Source organism: Balaenoptera borealis, assembly GCF_965194805.1.
Source record: "Balaenoptera borealis genome assembly, chromosome: 20".
NCBI lineage: Eukaryota > Metazoa > Chordata > Mammalia > Artiodactyla > Balaenopteridae > Balaenoptera > Balaenoptera borealis.
This window is the reverse complement of record NC_138879.1, coordinates 6,535,834-6,554,116: the sequence shown is the minus strand read 5'-3', so window position 1 is coordinate 6,554,116 and position 18,283 is coordinate 6,535,834. Positions and strand designations below refer to the sequence as shown.

The 18,283-nt window shown below is 56.5% G+C and overlaps 1 protein-coding gene across 5 annotated transcripts in view; it reads right to left on the bottom strand.

Moving 5' to 3' along the window:
* Window positions 1-1,899: 1,899 nt before the first annotated feature.
* Window positions 1,900-18,283, bottom strand: part of TTYH2 (tweety family member 2) — a 38,656-nt gene continuing 22,272 nt past the window's right edge. For 3 of the 5 annotated variants that reach the window (XM_082372509.1, XM_082372512.1, XM_082372511.1), the window contains 10 exons: window positions 17,882-17,977; window positions 17,315-17,387; window positions 12,881-12,950; window positions 12,557-12,612; window positions 11,975-12,067; window positions 11,665-11,757; window positions 9,934-10,076; window positions 9,107-9,289; window positions 8,563-8,641; window positions 1,900-3,687 (listed from right to left, as the gene is read on the bottom strand). In XM_082372509.1, the coding sequence (XP_082228635.1) occupies window positions 3,607-3,687; window positions 8,563-8,641; window positions 9,107-9,289; window positions 9,934-10,076; window positions 11,665-11,757; window positions 11,975-12,067; window positions 12,557-12,612; window positions 12,881-12,950; window positions 17,315-17,387; window positions 17,882-17,977 (967 nt within the window). In that variant the 3' untranslated portion in view covers window positions 1,900-3,606. Of the gene's footprint in view, window positions 5,725-8,562; window positions 8,642-9,106; window positions 9,290-9,933; window positions 10,077-11,664; window positions 11,758-11,974; window positions 12,068-12,556; window positions 12,613-12,880; window positions 12,951-17,314; window positions 17,388-17,881; window positions 17,978-18,283 lie in introns of those variants that run through there. The other 2 variants (XM_082372510.1, XM_082372513.1) reach the window with 2 other exon arrangements.

The window sequence follows — 18,283 nt, the reverse complement described above, 5'->3', positions numbered from 1 at the left end:
AGAGCGCATTTTGCTTACCCATTCATCTATTGGTGGACTCTAGGGTTGCTTCCACTTTTTACTATTGTGACTAATGGTGCTATGAACATGGGGGTACAAATATTGAGACCACGCTTTCAATTCTTTTGGGAAATGGAATTGCTGGATCATATGGTAATTCTATTTACTTACTAGAATATCCATTTTTAATTTTTTATTTTTTTTATTATTTATTTATTTTTATTTTTGGCTGCATTGGGTCTTCGTTGCTGCACACAGGCTTTCTCTAGTTGCGGCGAGCAGGGGCTACTCTTCGTTGCGGTGCGTGGGCTTCTCATTGTGGTGGCTTCTCTTGTTGCGGAGCACGGACTCTAGGTGCGTGGGCTTCAGTAGTTGTGGCACGTGGGCTCAATAGTTGTGGCTCACGGGCTTAGCTGCTCCGCGGCATGTGGGATCTTCCCAGACCAGGGCTTGAACCCGTGTCCCCTGCCTTGGCAGGCGGATTCTTAACCACTGCGCCACCAGGGAAGTCCCAAGTTTTAATTTTTTTGAAGAACCTCCATCCTGTTATCCACAGCAGCTGTACCATTCCACATTCCTACCAACAGTGCACAAGGGACCACTCTGTCTGCCGCTCCATAGGGATAAGTGTGAATGACAGCCTCAAACACACGCCTGTTCCCGGCAAAGGCTTGAAACGCGGTCGATTCTGGGAGCACAGCCGCTGCCTGGAAGTCAACAGTAGCTGAGGCCCATGGGCGGGGAGCTGGGGTCGGCCTGCCCAGCCCTCCCAGGCTGGCCCGGGTGTTCAGCGGACAAATGAGATGCTGCAAAGAAAGCTGGAAAGGCGCCTCCCAGGCGCCCAGGCCCAGAGAAGCACCCCGTGCAGGTGAGGAGTTTAGGAAGAGAATGCAGCAAGGCCCCGCTGCGAAGCTGGGAGAGGTGGCCCGCCACACGACACCCGCCCCAAGCCCATGTAATGGCACAGAGGTGCCCAGCCGGGGCTCTGGGTTACACACTCCTGGCTCTGACACTCTCTCTGTTATCGACCAGGGTTCTTGGCCTTACCCAACCAGTAGAAATTGATTAGAGGTCAGACAAGAAATTCAGGCAAGGCTTTATTGGAGCCCCTGCTGCAGCAGGAGAGAGCGAAAACAGGTAACAGGTTCCCTTGCTCGCTCCCCGAAGATGGGGGGGGCGAGCTGGTTCCTTATATGGGGTGAGGGTGGGGGTGTGTCCGGGGGTCCGGCTGGAAGGGTGGCTGAGGTGATCTGCCCACCCCACTGGTGGTGCTGTGTGCAGGGGGCATGCGCAGTGCCCTGCTTTTGCTCCTGACACGGTTTTTGCTCCCAGCCCCTCAGAAGTGGCGGTTGGGTTTTTGGGGGTCTTTTTGTCCAGAATTTGCCCCAACTGCACATGCACGCAGTTATTTTTAGTCCCTTATAGTTTCTTTGTATTTTGTTGCTTGAGGAGACGTGTGTCCAGGTGTAAGCACTGCAGCAAAGGGCCCCAGGTCCAGCCTGTCTCAGCTCCAACTAAGTCCTTACTCTCTCTCTGCACCTCTGTTCTTTTATTTACAAAATGACCTCATAAGGTTATTATGAGGTTTAACAATTAATGAATACTTGGGACAGTCCTTGGTACACTGGAGATACTCAATAAATGCCACTCATTATCAGCAACCTTAGAAGCGATGACCTTTAAAGGGAACTTTGGAGACTCGAGCAGAAAGGCCTGTCCTTGGTCCCCAAGAGCAGCAAGGTCACCCGCCGGAGAGGCCCTGTGACATGCATTCAACAGCCCTGTCTTTCAATCCTTCATACTGAAACCTGCTCTGGAGCCCTCCCCGCGCATAACCCAGCCAGAAGGTGCTGTCAGGTACCCTCGTCATTCCCAAAGTTGAGGAAGTTGGAGACAGTGTGCATTTTAGTACCAGTGGTTTATTTCTCCCCCAGGTGAGGGCACACATGTATCAAGCAGAGGTGTGCCCACATGGTCCCTTCAGGAACCACCCAGGGATTCTAGTTTAGTTTACATGCATTAAAAACAGCTCTAGTCGCCAACAACAAGTGTTAAGAAGCATCACCCTGATGTCGCCAAGTCCTGTCTGCACGTGACAGGGCCTCACGAAGGTGGGTTCGTGGTGCACGTATGTACAGGTGAATGGGGGGAGACAGAGTCCCGGCGGCCCCGTGGCCCCGCTGTCGTGGAGGCTTGGCTGGGGGCTGAGAACCACTCTGCTGTCGGTGTTCTGACCAGAAGGCGGCGCTTCCAAAATGGAAATGGAGCCCTTGTCCACAGCCACACTACCCTGCGCCCCTGCTTCGGTGTGCAGGGCTGCGGAGGCTCCCGGGCCGTGCACTCTTCGTCGGCAGGAGGTTGGAAGCACCAAAGACCCTAACCCTGGATCCTCAGCGGGAAGGATCGTGGGTCATTATTTCCTCCTGGTCTACAAGCTCCCAGCAGGTGTAGGTCAGGGGCTGGGGGACAGTGGGTTGGGGACGGGATGGTGGGAGAGGTAGGGAAGACACCTGTCTTCATATCAAGACACAGTCAGCCCATTCTGCTAAAACCTTTTATGACAAACTTTCCTGAAGACAAAAGGGAGGGGGGACAGTTGACCTGGGCATTCAGCCAGTCTCCTGGACCAGACTCTGTTCATGTTCAGACTTGCCTCTTAGAGACTTTGTTCTCTCACAATGCCTCCCTCGGAGTGGGATGAACCCACATCCCCATCAATCAGCATCTTGGGACAGGATGTCTCACTGATCTTTATTTTGGTAGACAAATCAGGTGGGAGGGATGAACCCCACATCTATAGTAAAAACCGGCTGTGCTGTGAGTTTCAATTCTTTGGATAATCAAAAATCTTTAAAACACTGGCAAAAAAGAGTTAGAATTGCTTTCAAAGTGTCTGTGAATACCTGAGACTGTCCCTATCCGCAGTGAGCAAACTCACAGCAGCGATTCTGGAATGGAGGTGAGGCGACAGAGGGTTGCAGAAAGACAGGCCCACCCCTGCCACCTGGAAGCCCACCAGGCACGAGGCTCTGGTCCCCCAGCCTCCTATGCAGAGCCTGCCAATGCCTTCCCTTGGTGGCACAGGAAGAGTCCACCTGTCCCCGGGAGACTGCTTTGGACAGTGTCGGGTCTCATCAGGGATGTCATCTCCTGATCAGCCCTTCCACCTTTACCTGTGGGGAAATGGCACCCATCCGAGCAGCCAGGAGGAGGCACAGTCCAGGCAAGGGGACCCTCAAGCCTGACCTGGTCCCTCCTCACTGTCATTCACCACCTGGTGAGGGTGGGATGCAGGGGCAAACTGAACCAGGCTCCCAGCTTAGGGACGGCCAAGCACCTGGAGGGCATTTCCGGTGTGGAGGGGAGGTCAAAGGAGGGAGAGGCTGGTCCAAGTCATGGGTCTTCTGTCTGCCTGGGAATCTCAGCCAACCCCAGGCCGATTCTCCCTGAATCTCAGCCACTCCCTTACGCCAGCAGGAGCCTTCCAATCCTGTAGGTCCACTCACAGTCTCTAGATGCCTTTGGTTTCTATGAAAGAAACACGCTTGCATTTGCCTTAGATAAAAACCAAAACGGATCAAGGAGGCAGGAACTCCCGAAAGTGTGTTAGGCTGGAAACTCATTCCCATAGGGCCTCAGGTGTTCATCTGCCACGGACAGGTAGGTGGCCCTCATGCTGGGAGAGTACTGTGGGAGAGAGGGGAGGGGACGGTCAGAACAGGGTCACACATCACCCGTTAAACCAGACACCGCACTAGCAAAAATGCTGGAACTTCTGAGGAAGTGCGAGCTGGGCCAGCCACAGCGGCCGGGCACCAAGTTTCAATGTCAAGGCCTCGTGGGGCTTATCAGAGGATAGTCGAGTGGCCTGGGCAGGCTTCGTGTTTGCCAATGCTGTCAACCCTGGGGCCGTCAGGACATCTGGGTCCCAGCCTCAAACTCAAGATGCACACGCCGACCAGCCACCGTAATGCACCACTGTGCTTAGGAGCCCGCCTAGCGGGCAGGCTGAGGGCACAGGCCCACTGACTCAGAGCTCAAATCCCAGCTGTGCACCGTGCTCATCCCATGACCTCGGCGGAGGTTCTCCTGTCACTCCAGGCCTCCGTTGCCCCACCTGCACGATGGACCTAAGAGCACTCAGCTTTTCCACTGAAAGGATGGAATGATATGAAGCAGGCAAGACCCCTAACACAGGGGTTCTCAAACTTGGCTGTGCATCAGAGACACTGCGGGGGCGGGGGTGGGTCTAAAAGCATCCTGAAACCTAGGCCACACCTACCAGTACTTTTTTTATGTGATAAAACACACGTAACATAAAATTAAGGCTTTTGAAGTGCCGCCACCAGCACTGGCAAGTGACCCATTAGGTTCCTCCTTGACCAACGGGGCATCGAGTAGTGCAAAAGCAAATCCCTCCATAAAGCTGGGAGAGTCGTGCTGTGGGCTACACCTGCATGCAGGTGGGTACATATCTCCTGGGTCCTGGGACCCTGCCTAAGACAAGTAAGGAGGTGGAGAGCAAATCGAGCAGCTCAGTATCTGCTACTACTAGATAAAAGTGACGATGTCTGAATCAGCTTAATAGCAGGTGCTCCATAAACGTTATCACTATTATTGCTTATTATCATCATTATTACTAGCTGTGTAGCTCTTAGCAATTCACATTAACCCTCTTAGACTCAGTGTCCTAGTTCGTAAAACAAGCTTGACACTACTGGAATGATCTAAGATCGTCAAGGTGATTATATTACAAGATAAATTCATTTAAATTCGCTGGCAAACTGCTCATTAAATGTTAGGACAGGAGAGATAAGTTGTTTTCTCCTTTTGGTGTGAGAAAAATGAGACTATAATTATCTTACAGAAAAAAAAAATAAATTAAGTGCCACCAATATTTTTTTGTAAGTTCTTCCAAGTGCAGCCAAGTCGGAGAAACACAAAGTTTAAGCGTTCATTCACAGGAGATGTTAGCCAGCCTCTGCTCGGAAGTAGAGACGCGGCTTCTTAGGTTAGCACATCCCACATCACACGTAGGACCTGAGATTCTGCATTTCTAACAAGCTCCAGGTGCTGCTGAGCAGTTAACTCCAAGTAGCAATGCTCCACAGGACCCTGACTGTCTCCTAGCGCCAGGGATGTTTCCGGGGTCCAGGTCTAGGCCGTTCACGCCAGAGACGGACGAAGGCTTCCAGCTGGGGGGCAGGGAGTAGGGGCCTGAGACTCCTTAACCCAGTGGGTCTCAACCAGGGGCAATTTTGCCCCTGCCCAGGGGACATCTGGTTAATGTCTGGAGGCATTTTCAGTTGTCATGGCTGCGGGCTATGGAGTGGGGGTGCTACTGGCATCGCGTGGGTGGAGGCCAGGGACGCAGCTAAACCTCCGGCAGCGCACAGGACAGCTCCCGTGACACGCAAGGACCTGGCTCAAGTGTTGGTACGCCGAGTGAGGAAGCCTGCCCCTGAGCAGGCTTCAGGCTTTACCTGGGAACAGGTCAGAAATGCAAACCCCCGAGCCCCGCCCCAGATATCCAGCGGCCTGTGTTGTCACGAGTCCTCCAGGTGATGGATGTTCAAGAGTGAGACCCTCCTCCTTGAAGCAGTATTTTCCAAACTTGCTTGATGACGAGGTTCACCCGGGCTACGTCTGCAGTGAAGTCCCTGGCCTGGTATTTTTAAACAAGTGCCTGGGTCATTTTTGTCCATCGGGCCCAGGATACGGTGCCTGGAAAGACAGGAGGTGATTCCTAGAAAGCAGAGCTAAGGGAAAACACGTTTCTAGCCGACGAGGGAGGAGTCTGTAGGTTCCGATGGCCTGGCTTGATATCACCCACCTTAGTGAAATCCCCAGTGTCCCAGAGATGGAGCTGGCAGGGGGAGGGATTTTCCGTACACCGAATGCACTGGGCACTGATGAATAATATTTAGAGCAGGTGCAGGGGGAGAGTGGGGAGCGGTCAGCTGTGTCCTCTTTATTGGGGCTCACGTCCGTATCCTCCACGCTGTGGCTTCCTTGGTCAGCAGGCTCAGCTGTCTCTTCATGCCTCTTGCATGTTAGGAGGGGAGGGGGGTCATCTCTGGGGCAGGTTGAGCTGGGTAGGGCAGGGCAGTCAACTCTGCCAAAGCAACTGGAGTTTCTGGGCTGGTCTCCATTATAGCGGGGGAAGGTTTAGTCTCTCCTTGTCCTTGCAAATAAGGTCAGTTCTTGATTATCTCTGCTAATGTCAGGGAGAGTGGCCTGGATCTTTCAAAACAGAAGGTAATCCGAAATTCATTTTTATTTGGCATCCCAGTGCCTCGAGTAATTTATTTTTCACAGCAGCGGATCTCCCCTAATTATGTTGTACTGAGATTAATATTAAAATCAATCTGCATTCCTGGGGTCACAGTAGCTGGCGGGAGGAAAAAAGGAACCCAAGAGGCTTCTGGTTTAGAGAGAAGCCAGCTTGGGATTTCAAAGGTGCCAACTCTGGAAGCAGGCTTGGACCAGCCGCTCTCCCTGCCTCAGGCCCCCAGGGAGCAAGGGCAAGGCCTGGGTCTAGTGCTGTTTGTAAAAGGACAGCAGGGAGGCGCTCTGGGCAAAACCCAGAAAGGTGGGGAGAGCCAGAGGGTCGGTCTGGGCACGACACTGAACACATTTGGGGCCGATCATCCTGCGTGGTGGGCGGTGCCCTGGGCTCAGCAGCACCCCTGGCCTCCACCCACTAGATGCCAGTACCAGCGACTCTCCCGGTGTGACAACCAAAGATGCCTCAAGACATGGCCAAACGTCCCCTGGGGGAGCAAACTCCCTCCTGGGTGAGACCCAGTGCTCCAAGGTAAGGCTCAAATGTCACCTCCTTAGACCGCGAAGGAGCAGTTCCTCCCTCTAGGTCCTAAAGCACCGTATGGCACTTGTTACAACAGCTTTCTGAGTCTCTCCCCCCGCCCCCCCGCTCCTGCAGACGATCCACGTCCTGAAGATGGGGGCTGGGTCCCCATCTCTCTTTCCGGGGTCCGGCACTGTGGTTTTCCCCAGGAGCACTCGCTGGATTCCCTGAGTGCACGTGAACATCGTGGTTCTCAGGGCCAAGGTCTATTTCATTAGTCCCCCGTCCTTGGGGCTCCAGGGCTCCTAGTTCACCAACTGGACGGCTCCTTCCAAACTACCTGGATGGGGCAGGTGAAACACCTCGCCCAGCCCAGTGAAGGCAGGGGCTCCTTCCCCGACAGACCCCTGGCTCAAGAATGCAGACTTCAACCTGGTCTTAGAGCCCCCTCTTTCTTACAAAGGCCACGCGTGGAGGAGGTGGGGTGGGAGGAGGTGGGGTGGGAGGAAGCTTGAGTGACAGCAGAAGGAGGGGGTAAAATAAATAGGCGGCTCAGTCTTACGGCACTTACTGCTTCACACAAACATGCTTTCGTAAGGATCAGTTTCTCCAATGCTCCAACCACCTATGTGGTGTGCTATTACATCCCCATTCTACAGATGGGAAAACTGAGGCACAGAAAGGTAAAGTACTCGCCCAAGGCCACAGAGGTCATAAGCAATGAGCTGGCATTGGAACCCAGGCATTTGGTACTGGAGTCTGTTTTTTTTTTCTCTTTTGGCTGTGCCACGATGCTTGCAGGATCTTAGTTCCCCAACCAGGGATGGAACCTGGGCCGTGGCAGTGGAAGAGTGGAGTCTGTGTTTTTGAACCTCAGCTGTCTCTATTTGCAGCTCTGTCTCAGCCAGTAGTATGAGGCGACCCTCATACTTCTCCAGGGGCAGACAGCCGGCACACCCCTCACACCCTGATGTTGCGTCTAGGTCCCCTGGCTGGGGTGGAGGGTGGGTGGGAAGTGCGGACCCCACTTGGGCACAGCCTGGGGACGTCAGGAGCTGCGGGGAGGACTTGGGGCAGGCAGGTCTGGTATTAGCCCTCCCAGACCTGGCACCACAGGGGCCCCTGACCCTCTAGCCCAGGGTGTCAAGGTAAACGTAAATCTAAAAAGAAAAAATTTCCCCGGTGCAAAAAGGGAAAGAAATGCTTCTTTGAGCAGCATTTCCTTTAGAAAGCTGATCATCATAAATTACTCCTCTGTCCCTTTGAGAGGTGTATAAACCTTTTAAAGGCCAACGAAGGCTCTCAGCAGTTTTACAGTCCAGGAACGTTTTCTTCCGGGGCTGGGAGCCATCTCTGAAATGGTAGCATCAGGAAGACTGTTCCCCATCTCCCTGGCAGTTAGTGAGCCCTGATGGCCACACAATTACCAGGTGGATTTAGGATGAACCAGTGTGACAAATGGTGCTGCCGAGTCCTATTGTTGGCGGACAGGAACCGTTTATCTTGAGGACAGGTATGGAATGCGGTGCGTCTACCTACCTGGGTGTGGAGGATGAGCTCTGACTTTACAGTCCCCTTAGCAGATAGCCTGCGATGTGCATGGCAGTCTGGTCTAATGCTTATCTGGTAACAAGACTGTTTCATTCTTTTCTACCTCTGTGGCGGGGAGTCACTGGGTCCGCAGGAGGTTTTTTCCTTCAATTATTCCCCCCTCCCCACAAGGGCAGTGCCTTTGCCCCGGGAGCCCAGGTTACCGTGGGCGGAGGGGAGCCTCTTCCAATGAGTGGCACGTTCTCGTAGCGTGGGTTCCCACCGAAGAGCACAGCTTGGTTCCTGCAGGGCCGAAAGGAGCGGGGAGTGCTCAGGCTGGGGAGGCCGGGTGGGGGGGTGTCTGCTCAGATTTCTACAGGAGGGTCCCGGGGGTGTGCAGATGGGAGATGGAAAAGGACCACGGATAGACGGGAGGGAGTGAGGGCAGGAAGACAGGGAGGCCTGGGGAGAAGGAGCAGATGGGGTGACGGCGCCAGGAGCAGTGTGGCCTGGAGAAATGCAGCTTCTCGGGCCTTCAACCTGCCCTGCAAGCTTGAGGCAAAAGACCTGACACCTGCAGGGGCTCTTCCTCCAGCATTAGATGCTCCCCGGGGGCCTTCCCACTGGCATCCTGGCTGCAGTGAGGGGACCGCGCTGGCCTCGGATGCCTCCTCCCCACCCGGCTCTCTGGACCCAAACGTGCTGCCCGCAGATCCAGCCCGATGTGTCGGGGGAGGTACCGGGGAGGCCCTGGGAACCCTGCCGTACATGTACTCCGAGACGGGGGCATTGGAGATAGTCTGGGCCGGGGGCTGCAGGCTGGTCTGGCTGCCCAGGCCGCTGCTGTAGCTGCAGAAGCTGCGAAGCTGCCCGCGAGGGGGGTTGTGGGCGGCGATGCGCCGGGCCTGGGGGTTGAAGGGGTCATCGTCGATGTCGTCGTAGTCTCTATCCCTGGAATGACACGTAGGACATGGCCAGCTGTGAGGGGCGAGGCAGGCTCCAGGCAGTGGGGTCCCGGCCCGCTTCCCAATCTTGCCTCTCAGGACTCTCCCTCTGGCCACAGGTGTCTCCTTGAGGTTCTTTGATATTACTCTGCTCCATTCCCAACTGCACATCCACCTCCTCCAGGCAGTCCACCATGCTGACCACAGGCACACGGACCCTCCCTACCCTGCTTCCTTTTCTCATCTACTCTCAAGACACTGAAATACCATCTTGTCTCTGTCTATCTCCTCAGTGAGACTATAGGCGCCCTGGTGCTACAATGTGTCCTTCTGGTATTCTGAGGCACCCCTCCCAGCAGCAGCATCACGCCACAAAGTCCTGCAGAGGAAGAGGCGATAAGCAAAGGATGCCAGGCTGTGGCATGACGCTGTCACCATCCTCGGCCCTGCTCCTGCCCTGGCCCCCTCCAACCTCCTTTTGGGGTTCTGTCTGGACTTCCAGGGACGCTTGGGCAGAAATCCAGCCAGCCTGTTGGGGCTGAATGCCTGGTCCCCCTGCTGCCCTTCTCCATCCCAGGTTATCAGCTCTCGGTTCAGTCACAGAGCTGAGCCTCCCGCCTCCTCCCCCAGGAAGCCGCCCAGGCAGCCCACCTGGTGGCAAAGTGCTTCCAGGCCCCTGGCCCCATGCAGATCATGGTGGAGAAGGCGAGGGCGGCCAGGAGGGAGAAGAGGCCGAGGTACAGCAGGCCCTTGAGGCCGTCGTAGCAGATGCCAGTGAGGGCGTCCAGGTAGTCCTGGCGGAGGAAGAGGGACACATAGCTGGAGGGGGAGTGGGACACAGCCTGGGGTCTGAGCTGGTCTCTGAAAGCCCCTCTCCCCCAGCCTGGACTCGGGATCTCTGCCCCTCCCCCATCCCAAGCACCTAGAACAGCCACTCAGGGTCCATGCTCGGGACCCCAACACCATGGGGCTTCTCGGGTTCTCTCTACAAGCCTTTGCTGAATACCTACTGTGTGCTGGGCTCTGAACAGGACAGATGAGCTTGCGGGGTGGGGGAGCCAGGGGGCGGGGGGCATTTAATCTGAGGCCAGGATGGCAAGGAGTGGAGTGTGCCTTGATCACCTGAGGCAAAGCAGACAAGCTTGGTGTGCTCAGGAAAGAGGAAAAAGGCCAGCAGGGGACGGGTGAGATGGTACCAGGTCATGCTGGGCCTCGCAGGACAGGCGAGGAGTTTGAACTTTACACAAGGTGATGGGAAGACATGGGCAGGTTTGGGGATGGAAGGGATGTGATCCTATCCATTTTTAAAAGACCGCTCTGGCTCCCTGGCTGCCATATATGAAAGGTAAGGGGGCAGGAGAAAGTGGGGACCGGTTGGGAGGTCACGGTTGTCACCCAGGGGAGCGGGAGGGCGCTCGGACCAAGGCAGGAGCTGTGGAGGGAGAGAGAAGTGGACGGAGCAGGATATATCGGAGAGTATAGTTGTGAGGACTTGCTGAGGGATTGGATGTGGACGGGGAGGGAGGGTACTGGGGCGACTCCCATGTTCTCAGCTCTGAAGTCAGACTGCTGGGGTCGGAAACCCAAGCCCTTGAATTGATAGCTCTGGGATCTTCGGTAAGCTACTTTTTAGGTATACATATAGATAGATAGATAGGTAGATAGATACATCTGTCTATCTGCCTATCTATCTATCCATCTATCCATCCACATACATAGACACACACACGCATGTTGCTTATCTATAAAATTTCCCATGAAATAACATGTATCTCACAGTAAAACTGTGAGGACTCAATGACATGTTGGATATAAACTGCACAGAACAAGGCTGAACACAGAACCAAGGACTCAGTAAATGGCAGCTGTGAACATTATTACGAATATTTGCTCGAAATCCACACGGGATGTGAAAGCCATCGACGTGCACTGGCTTTCTGCTTTAGGGGAGAGAGGGCCTCACATACTCCCAGTGTGTTCCCTGCACGATCGTCTGATATTCCAAACTCCTAGAGATGACGCTGGCAATGAGAATGGGATGTCCACTTGCAATTCAGGAATTGGTCAGGTGACCAGATGGCTGGGAGTCTGGGCAACGGGGAACAGCCTCCTTCATACAGCTCGGGGCCCCCCAGCGTTCTAGAGGTAAACGGATCCAACTCTCCTACCCGCACCCCCTGGTACCTTTCACTGAGGCTCCCCGGCTCGGCTACTGGAGAGAATCCAGAAGCCAGGCACCTCTTCTACCCCATTCCCTGAGCCTGAAGGGAGCCCAGGCAATCACTCTCCCAGCCTCGGCAGTCTTCTCTCTGGGAAGATGTGGCCTGCTGGGGTGTCCCACCCCCCCGCCTTCCACCCGCGCCCCCAGGGCCACCCCGGCACCTTGTGCAGCCCCCGGCAATCCAACATGGCCATCAGCTGGTGGAGGCTGGACTCGGATGAATTCAACAGGAGCTGGATTCTGAGCAGATCTTTCTGAAGCCGGAAGAAAGAAAGAGGCGAACATGCAGACAGACGGAGAGGCAGAGCATGAGCGCTGGGGGCAGGGCTTGTGGATAAAACCGCAAACCGCGGCTTTTGCAGAGAGGCCTTTAAAGCCGAAGGAAGCGGCTAGATTGCTGGGAGGGGACACTTTCTTTCCATAGCCTGGTCTGCGAAGCCCGGCCCTGTGGGAGGTGGCCGGCCGCCTTACCTCTGCCGTGGGGAAGAGCGGGACCGCAAACTGCAGCAGCCCCGCCACCTGGGTCTGCATACTGCTCAGCGAGCGCTGGAAGACGGTCAGTGCCTGGGTCAGGAGAGACCGAGGTCCTGCGTGAGCTTGGTTCCCAGGAGCCCCCGCAGCCGCCTGATTCCCTGGCAGCCCCTCCCCCGTCTGCAGCCGCAGTCGCTGCCCGGATCCTGGCCCTTCCGGCTTACAGGAGGTCTTCCCCTCAGCCCTCAGGCTTCTCGAGAGCCGCACCATTCTCTTGCTTCCTGCTACTCTAAATGTCCTGCTGGGACAGCCTTGGTGGGGGGGGCTTGTGAGAAACGCAGAATCTTGGGCCCCAACCCAGATCTACTACACAGCCTCTGCCTGGTAACCAGCATTCAGGGTGACGGATGGACAAGCCCTCTGACCAAGAGCACTGTCCCCTGCAGAGGACCCCAAAGAAGCAAAGAACACCCAGCCACTGCCACCTTATTGGTCAGTGCTGGGGCTTGGGGTCAAGAAGGAGCGAGCTGACCACCGAGGGGGCCTGGGGGCAGGGTGAGGGCTGGGCTGGGTGGGCCGTACCTGCTGGAAGGGGCTGCTTGTACTCTGACTGCAATACAGGTAATAACGGGTCACCTCTGCAAGGCAAAGACACTGGGTCAGGCAGGCGCTCACATGTGACCGGGTGCTCATCCATCCTCAGCGGCCAAGCCGGTACCTGAGCTCCCAAAGGAGGTAGCTTCTAAGAAATGACCCAGCGGTCCAGCTGGACCTGAAGTACAGGGGTGGGAGGCACTGAGTGACTACAGTGCTGAAAGGGGTACGTAGAGGCAGAGTCTGGCTGACCATGGGCCTGGACTGAGCATCCTGAGTGGCTCTGACCACAGAGGCCCCAGAGCTTGTTACCTGTGCGGAGCTGGCCCTCCGTGATGTTCAGGATGAAGGCGTCGGGAGCCACGCAGAAGTCGCCGGTGCCCTGAGCCGTGGAGAGACGGGAGGGGTGGAGGAAAGTCACATACCGGGGCCCTGGGAGGAATCGGGTGCCCTTGGCCCCAGGCACGGGGACCCCGCAGCTCAGACCTCGGTGGGCAAGAACAGTCAACAGCCATCCTCCCTGCGCTCGAATCCTGGCTCTGCCCCCGCCCAGCTCTGTAACTTTACAGACAAATGCCTTATCCTGTGTCTCAGCGGCCTCGTCAGTCACATGGAGAGAAAAACGCTATTCACCTAATGAATTAATCTACATAAAGTACTCAGAAAAGTGGCCAACAGCAGGCACTACGGTTAACTCTTATTTCCAAATGCCTCTTCTGGGATGGACCTGGGTCAAGGGTAAGCTGCGGAATGAGTTTTGGAGAGTTATTTGCACCATGGCCTCGTTTGCTCATCTCTATTTTATTTTTTGTCTCGCTATTACCAAGTCCACCCCTGCTCTGGGGCTGTCCATCTATGAAGGCTCCCTCAGAATCTCTTTCTAAAGAACTACATTGGTGCTGAATCCATCTTTGAGCTTTTGGGTGCAGGTCCTGTCATGATGAGATGGGGGACCAGGAAGAGCACGGGGCTGAGGACACGGGTTCCAGGCTCTGCCACTGCCGCGCTGGGGGACTGGGACATGGCAGTGCGGCCTGGCTAGGTGACCACCAAGGGCCCACAGGGCTGAGTGGAAGCACGTCTGGGCCCTGGAAGAGGCAGCGGCAAGGAGGCCATCCTCTGAGCCAGGCCCTCCCCAGATCTGGCCTGGGGGGTGCAGTGGGACACTGGGTAGAGGGGGGACGTCCACCTTTCAGAGCAGCCAGGGGAAGCTCTGGTCCTCTGGCCCGTTCCCAGGGGCACCCCTGCTCCAGTGCGTGCTCTCCAAGCCGGGGACTCCTCTCCACGGCCCTTTCCTGCCCATGCCCTGTCCTCCTTCAGGAAGGGCTGCCTCAGGGGGCAATGCTGGAGCATCGCTCATTCATTCACCGAGTTGACAAATATTTATTGAGTACTACTAGGTGCCACACGATGTTCTAGGCATGAGACACAGTGGCAAGCTGTACTATGGCACTTACGGTCTAGAAAGTGTGTGTCTGGGTGGGATTGGGGAATCAAATGCCCCTCCAGATACAGAGCTTCCACAGAGCCACATCAGTACATGCACACATGCACACATATACATGTTCACACAACCACATGCCTCAGGACCCTGGGAGAACCATATTATACTCAAATCACTAGGGTCCATCATCAGACTGGTTTATTATTATAAATCAGAGCTGCTGCACCAGCGGGCCCAGGGGTGCACCCTCACCCCCGTTACAGGAGTGGCAGAGAGAGGGGAGCCAGAGCCAAGCAGGGGGATGGGGAGGCCTTGGGAAACATGAAGAGCGAGGCCGCCATCTTGGTCTGGGTCACCCCCAACAAGTTTGGGATCCAAAGAAGGACAGGAGGCCGCTGGCAGAGGCTCCACCAGGGATGCGCCCCTCACCCCCCTCCTCAGGCCAGGCCTGCTCTTCAGACCCTCAGTGAGGATTCAGCCTTCCTATCGGTGAAGACAAGGGCCCGTATGTGCGTGTGCACGCGTGTGCTTTCTTCACGCAACGGGGATGGGGATGGGGGCGGGGGAGGGGGAGGGTGCGCCGAGCACAGTTGAAGTCACCCTGTGACCCTCCTAGAAAGGGAGTAAATGTGCAGTAAAGCAATGGACCCTTACTATGTGCCTCCCAGGGGTCAACCAACCCATCTCGTCCCAACAACAACCCTTCAAGGAGATTGCTGTTCTCCCCATTTTACACAAGAGGAGACAAGGAGACGGAGGCCTGGGGAACTTCAGTTATGTCCCCAGGGCCCCCTGCTGGGGAGGCGGGGAGGGGATGAGGACCCAGCCAGGGGGTTCCAGAGGCCAGGTTCCTTGGGCTTGGAGCATATAATTGTAATATTTACCTAGTTATTTGCTTTTGTATTTGTTCAAAGTACTGGCTATTTTTATAAAATTCTCTGGAAGTTTTTCCTTTATTGATTGGAAGCAGATTATCTTTTGCACTATTAAAATAAGCTTATTATATGAAATATTTAAAAAAAAGAACCCTCACTGGGTTAGGGCCCAGTGAGGTGGGCCCGCCGTCCCTCCGTGGCCGATTCCCAGGGAGACCTCGGCTCAGTCAGTGGTGCCCTGCGGCCAAAGCACCTGGGTGACCCTTTCCTCCTTCCTCTCCCAGAATCCACTTCTCCCCCTTCCTTCTCCTTGGGCGCCTTCTCTCCTCTCTGCCCCTCACCCTTCACCTCTGCCTTACACTCCTGACTGCACAGGGGGTGGTCGAGCAGATAAGCCTCAGCTCCCCAGCTCCCAGCTCCCTCCCCATCACATTCTTAGGGGCAACGCTCCTGTCTCATGGAGGCCCTTTCTGGGGGACGGGGAAGGCACGGGGTGAGGCCACCCCTGCAGTGGGAAGGCAGTGCTGGAGCTCTGGTTCCACAGATCTCAAAAACAAAAACACCCCCCAAAAAACAGGCTCAGACAGCAGGGGCAGTGGCCGCACAAAAGCTCCCCACAATAGCCTTTGCGGGCCTCGCTCCTTCTCCCCCCACTTCCTATTAAAATGCAGCAGGATGTGCAGCCCCATCAAAGCCCCATTCACTCCCTGGCCCTCTCTCTCTCTCACACAAGGGCCTGACTAATCGAATCAGGGAAACGGCCTTTCTCTCCAGCTCCCTGTCATCCCGGGGCTCTCAGCTGGGAGTTGAGGTCCCCTCTGGGACGGAGCTGTCTCCCAAAAGGCAGCCCGCGGTGGCCAGCTGGAGGCCATCGCTGCTTTGAGAAGGCAGACGGGGGAAGGGCCCACCATATGCAAGCTTCTCTGGGCCCACGCTTGTCCCTGGAGGAGAGGCTGTCGCCAGGCAGCTGTGCGAGGGGCTCCGGCCAGCAGCCGCTCCCCCCAGACCGTGTACAGCCCGCCCAGCTCCAGATGACGGCAGGATGCATTTGAGCATGACCTGCGCTCTCCTACTCTGCTCTTGCCCGTATCTGGAGCGGCCTCAGCCCTGGGGATGTAGGATCCTGCCTGTCCAGTGCGCCCTCCTGCCCAAAGCGGACACTGAATGGGGGGAGGGGAGACAAAACAGGAGATGCCCACCTTCTCCCACTTCCGGACAAGCTTTGCCCAAAGCTACTCTGAGCCAAGCTGCACCAGGGTCTACTCATTCTGGGGGCCTCATGGATGCAAAGTGGTCAAGGCCAGAGCCACCAGCCAGCCCTCAAGTCACTGGGCCAGGCACGCATTTGGGTAGAGGGGTTCCAGTGAGCCCTTTTCTTTTCTCCCCAGGTTGAAAGGGCAGAACGGATGCAGGTCACGGGGTTACTCTGTGGCCCTTAAGTCAGCTAGGGGTTACCGGAAATCCCTCGGTACATCCTGCCCCCTGTGCCACACACACACACACACACACACACACACACACCGTGCACCGCCATGTGTCGATTCACATGGGATTGCAATCATCTGCCTGCATGTCTTTCTTCTGCGGGCTGTAGTCAGGAGCAAACATCACGCCCTCCTGTTTCTGCATCCCCAGGCCCCCGCACCATTGAGTGCCACACAGCCAAACATCAGCTGAACGAACGAACGAATGAATGAATGACACACACACAGCTTCTCTAGAGCATTAGGTCTATTAAAGACCAAACATACTTGCATAGGAAGCTTCCCCCTTACACTCCTGACCTACTTGTGTGTGTGTGTGTGTGTGTGTGTGTGTGTGTGCGCGCGTGCGCTTGGTTTTGCTCTTTTCACATCTTGAGGCACCCCATCGGGAAACATACACCACTGCGTTCTAGATGGTGTGTGTGAGTCCAAGGGCAAGGGGACGGGAAGCAGGTGAAATGCCACCTTCCCTGTTCCTGACACCGGGGAAGTCGGCCCAGGAGTGTGCTTCTGAAGCTGGAGGGCTCCTCCAGCCTGAGGTTCAAACCCCGCCCACACCCACCAGACCTGGTTAGCTCTTTATACCCAGAGAGAAGGCACCTGGTCATCTGTGCCCGTCCTCACAAGCCATGGCTGGGAATGGGCCAGCGGGGCGGGAAAGGGATCAGGCTTCAGGGGTCTCATCTTGGCTCTGTCCCCAAATGCCTCGTGACCCTGGGCAAGCCCCTTCCTTTCCCCGGGCCTGTGTCCCCATCTGAAGGGGGAGGGGGCTGGCACAGATGAGCCCAGCCCCTTTAGTCCTGAGACTCTGGGGTTCTAGGTTAGGGAATGAGACTGGCAGGTGGCCCTGCCCCGGGGACGCTGGACGGGACACATCGATGCACCACTAGACAGACGGTCCACCTGGTCAGACCACCCAGCACCCCCAGGCCCCCCAACTCACCACTGCCGCAGCAGTGTCAGCGGCCAGGGACGTCCAGCTGAGGAGCAGGGCCAGCACCCCACAGCACAGCACCCTAGGAGAGAGGCAGCTGCCGGTGGGATCCAGGCCAAGGCCGGCAGGCGGGGGACCCCGTGATGGCTGTCACCCCACCAACCTTCAGCGCCCTTCCTCTCGGCTACGATCTTGTCCCCCCGACCCCCAGACTCTTGCGGTGGCCCTGAGGGCAGCCTCAGCCCCTGCCCTGACATCGCCCCGCTGACTGCCGGCAGAGGGATAGGGACCGATGCCTGGGGCACAGGTCCCTGAGCCGAAGAGACACAGCAGTGAGGGCGCAAGCTGAGGCGGCGAGTGGCTCTAACGCCTCAGCTGCTCAACAGTCAGGCCCAGGAGGGCGGGGACACGTGGGAGAAAGCCTGGAGCTGGCTTGGTGTCCAGATGGTGAGTCGGCGGCTGCTGCCCCCACGACATCCTCCCAGCCCAGCCAGGCCCTCATCTCTCTCATGGTGGCACTGTCACTCTACACCCTTGGCCAGCTCCTGTCCCAGGCCCAGAGGCGGGGCTACTCACGAGGCCAGGAGGCACCTGGAGCTCTTGGCCAGTCCCAGGCAGGCGAGGAGGCAAAGGACCAGGTCCAGGACGAAGAACAGGAGGTAGGAGAGCCACCTGAGCAGACGGGAAGGGATGGTCAGGGGGAGCATCTGCCCACCTGGGGCCCACCAGGGAGGCTTGGACCACTGTCCGAGGCCCGCTGGACCCTTCGTGATACAAACTGCCCACAGCCAGTGGCTAAGCAAACTAGACCAGGGGAGCGTCCCTGCCCCGGACAGGAGAAGCCGGCGTGCACGGCCGACAGCTCCTCTGGGCTCCGGGAGCTGCACCCGCTTCTGCCCGGACAGAGGAGTCACCTTTCCCTGCCCCGGCTGAAGGTCTGGACCAGCACGGGCCCCTGAACTTTCTGCAGTGATGGAA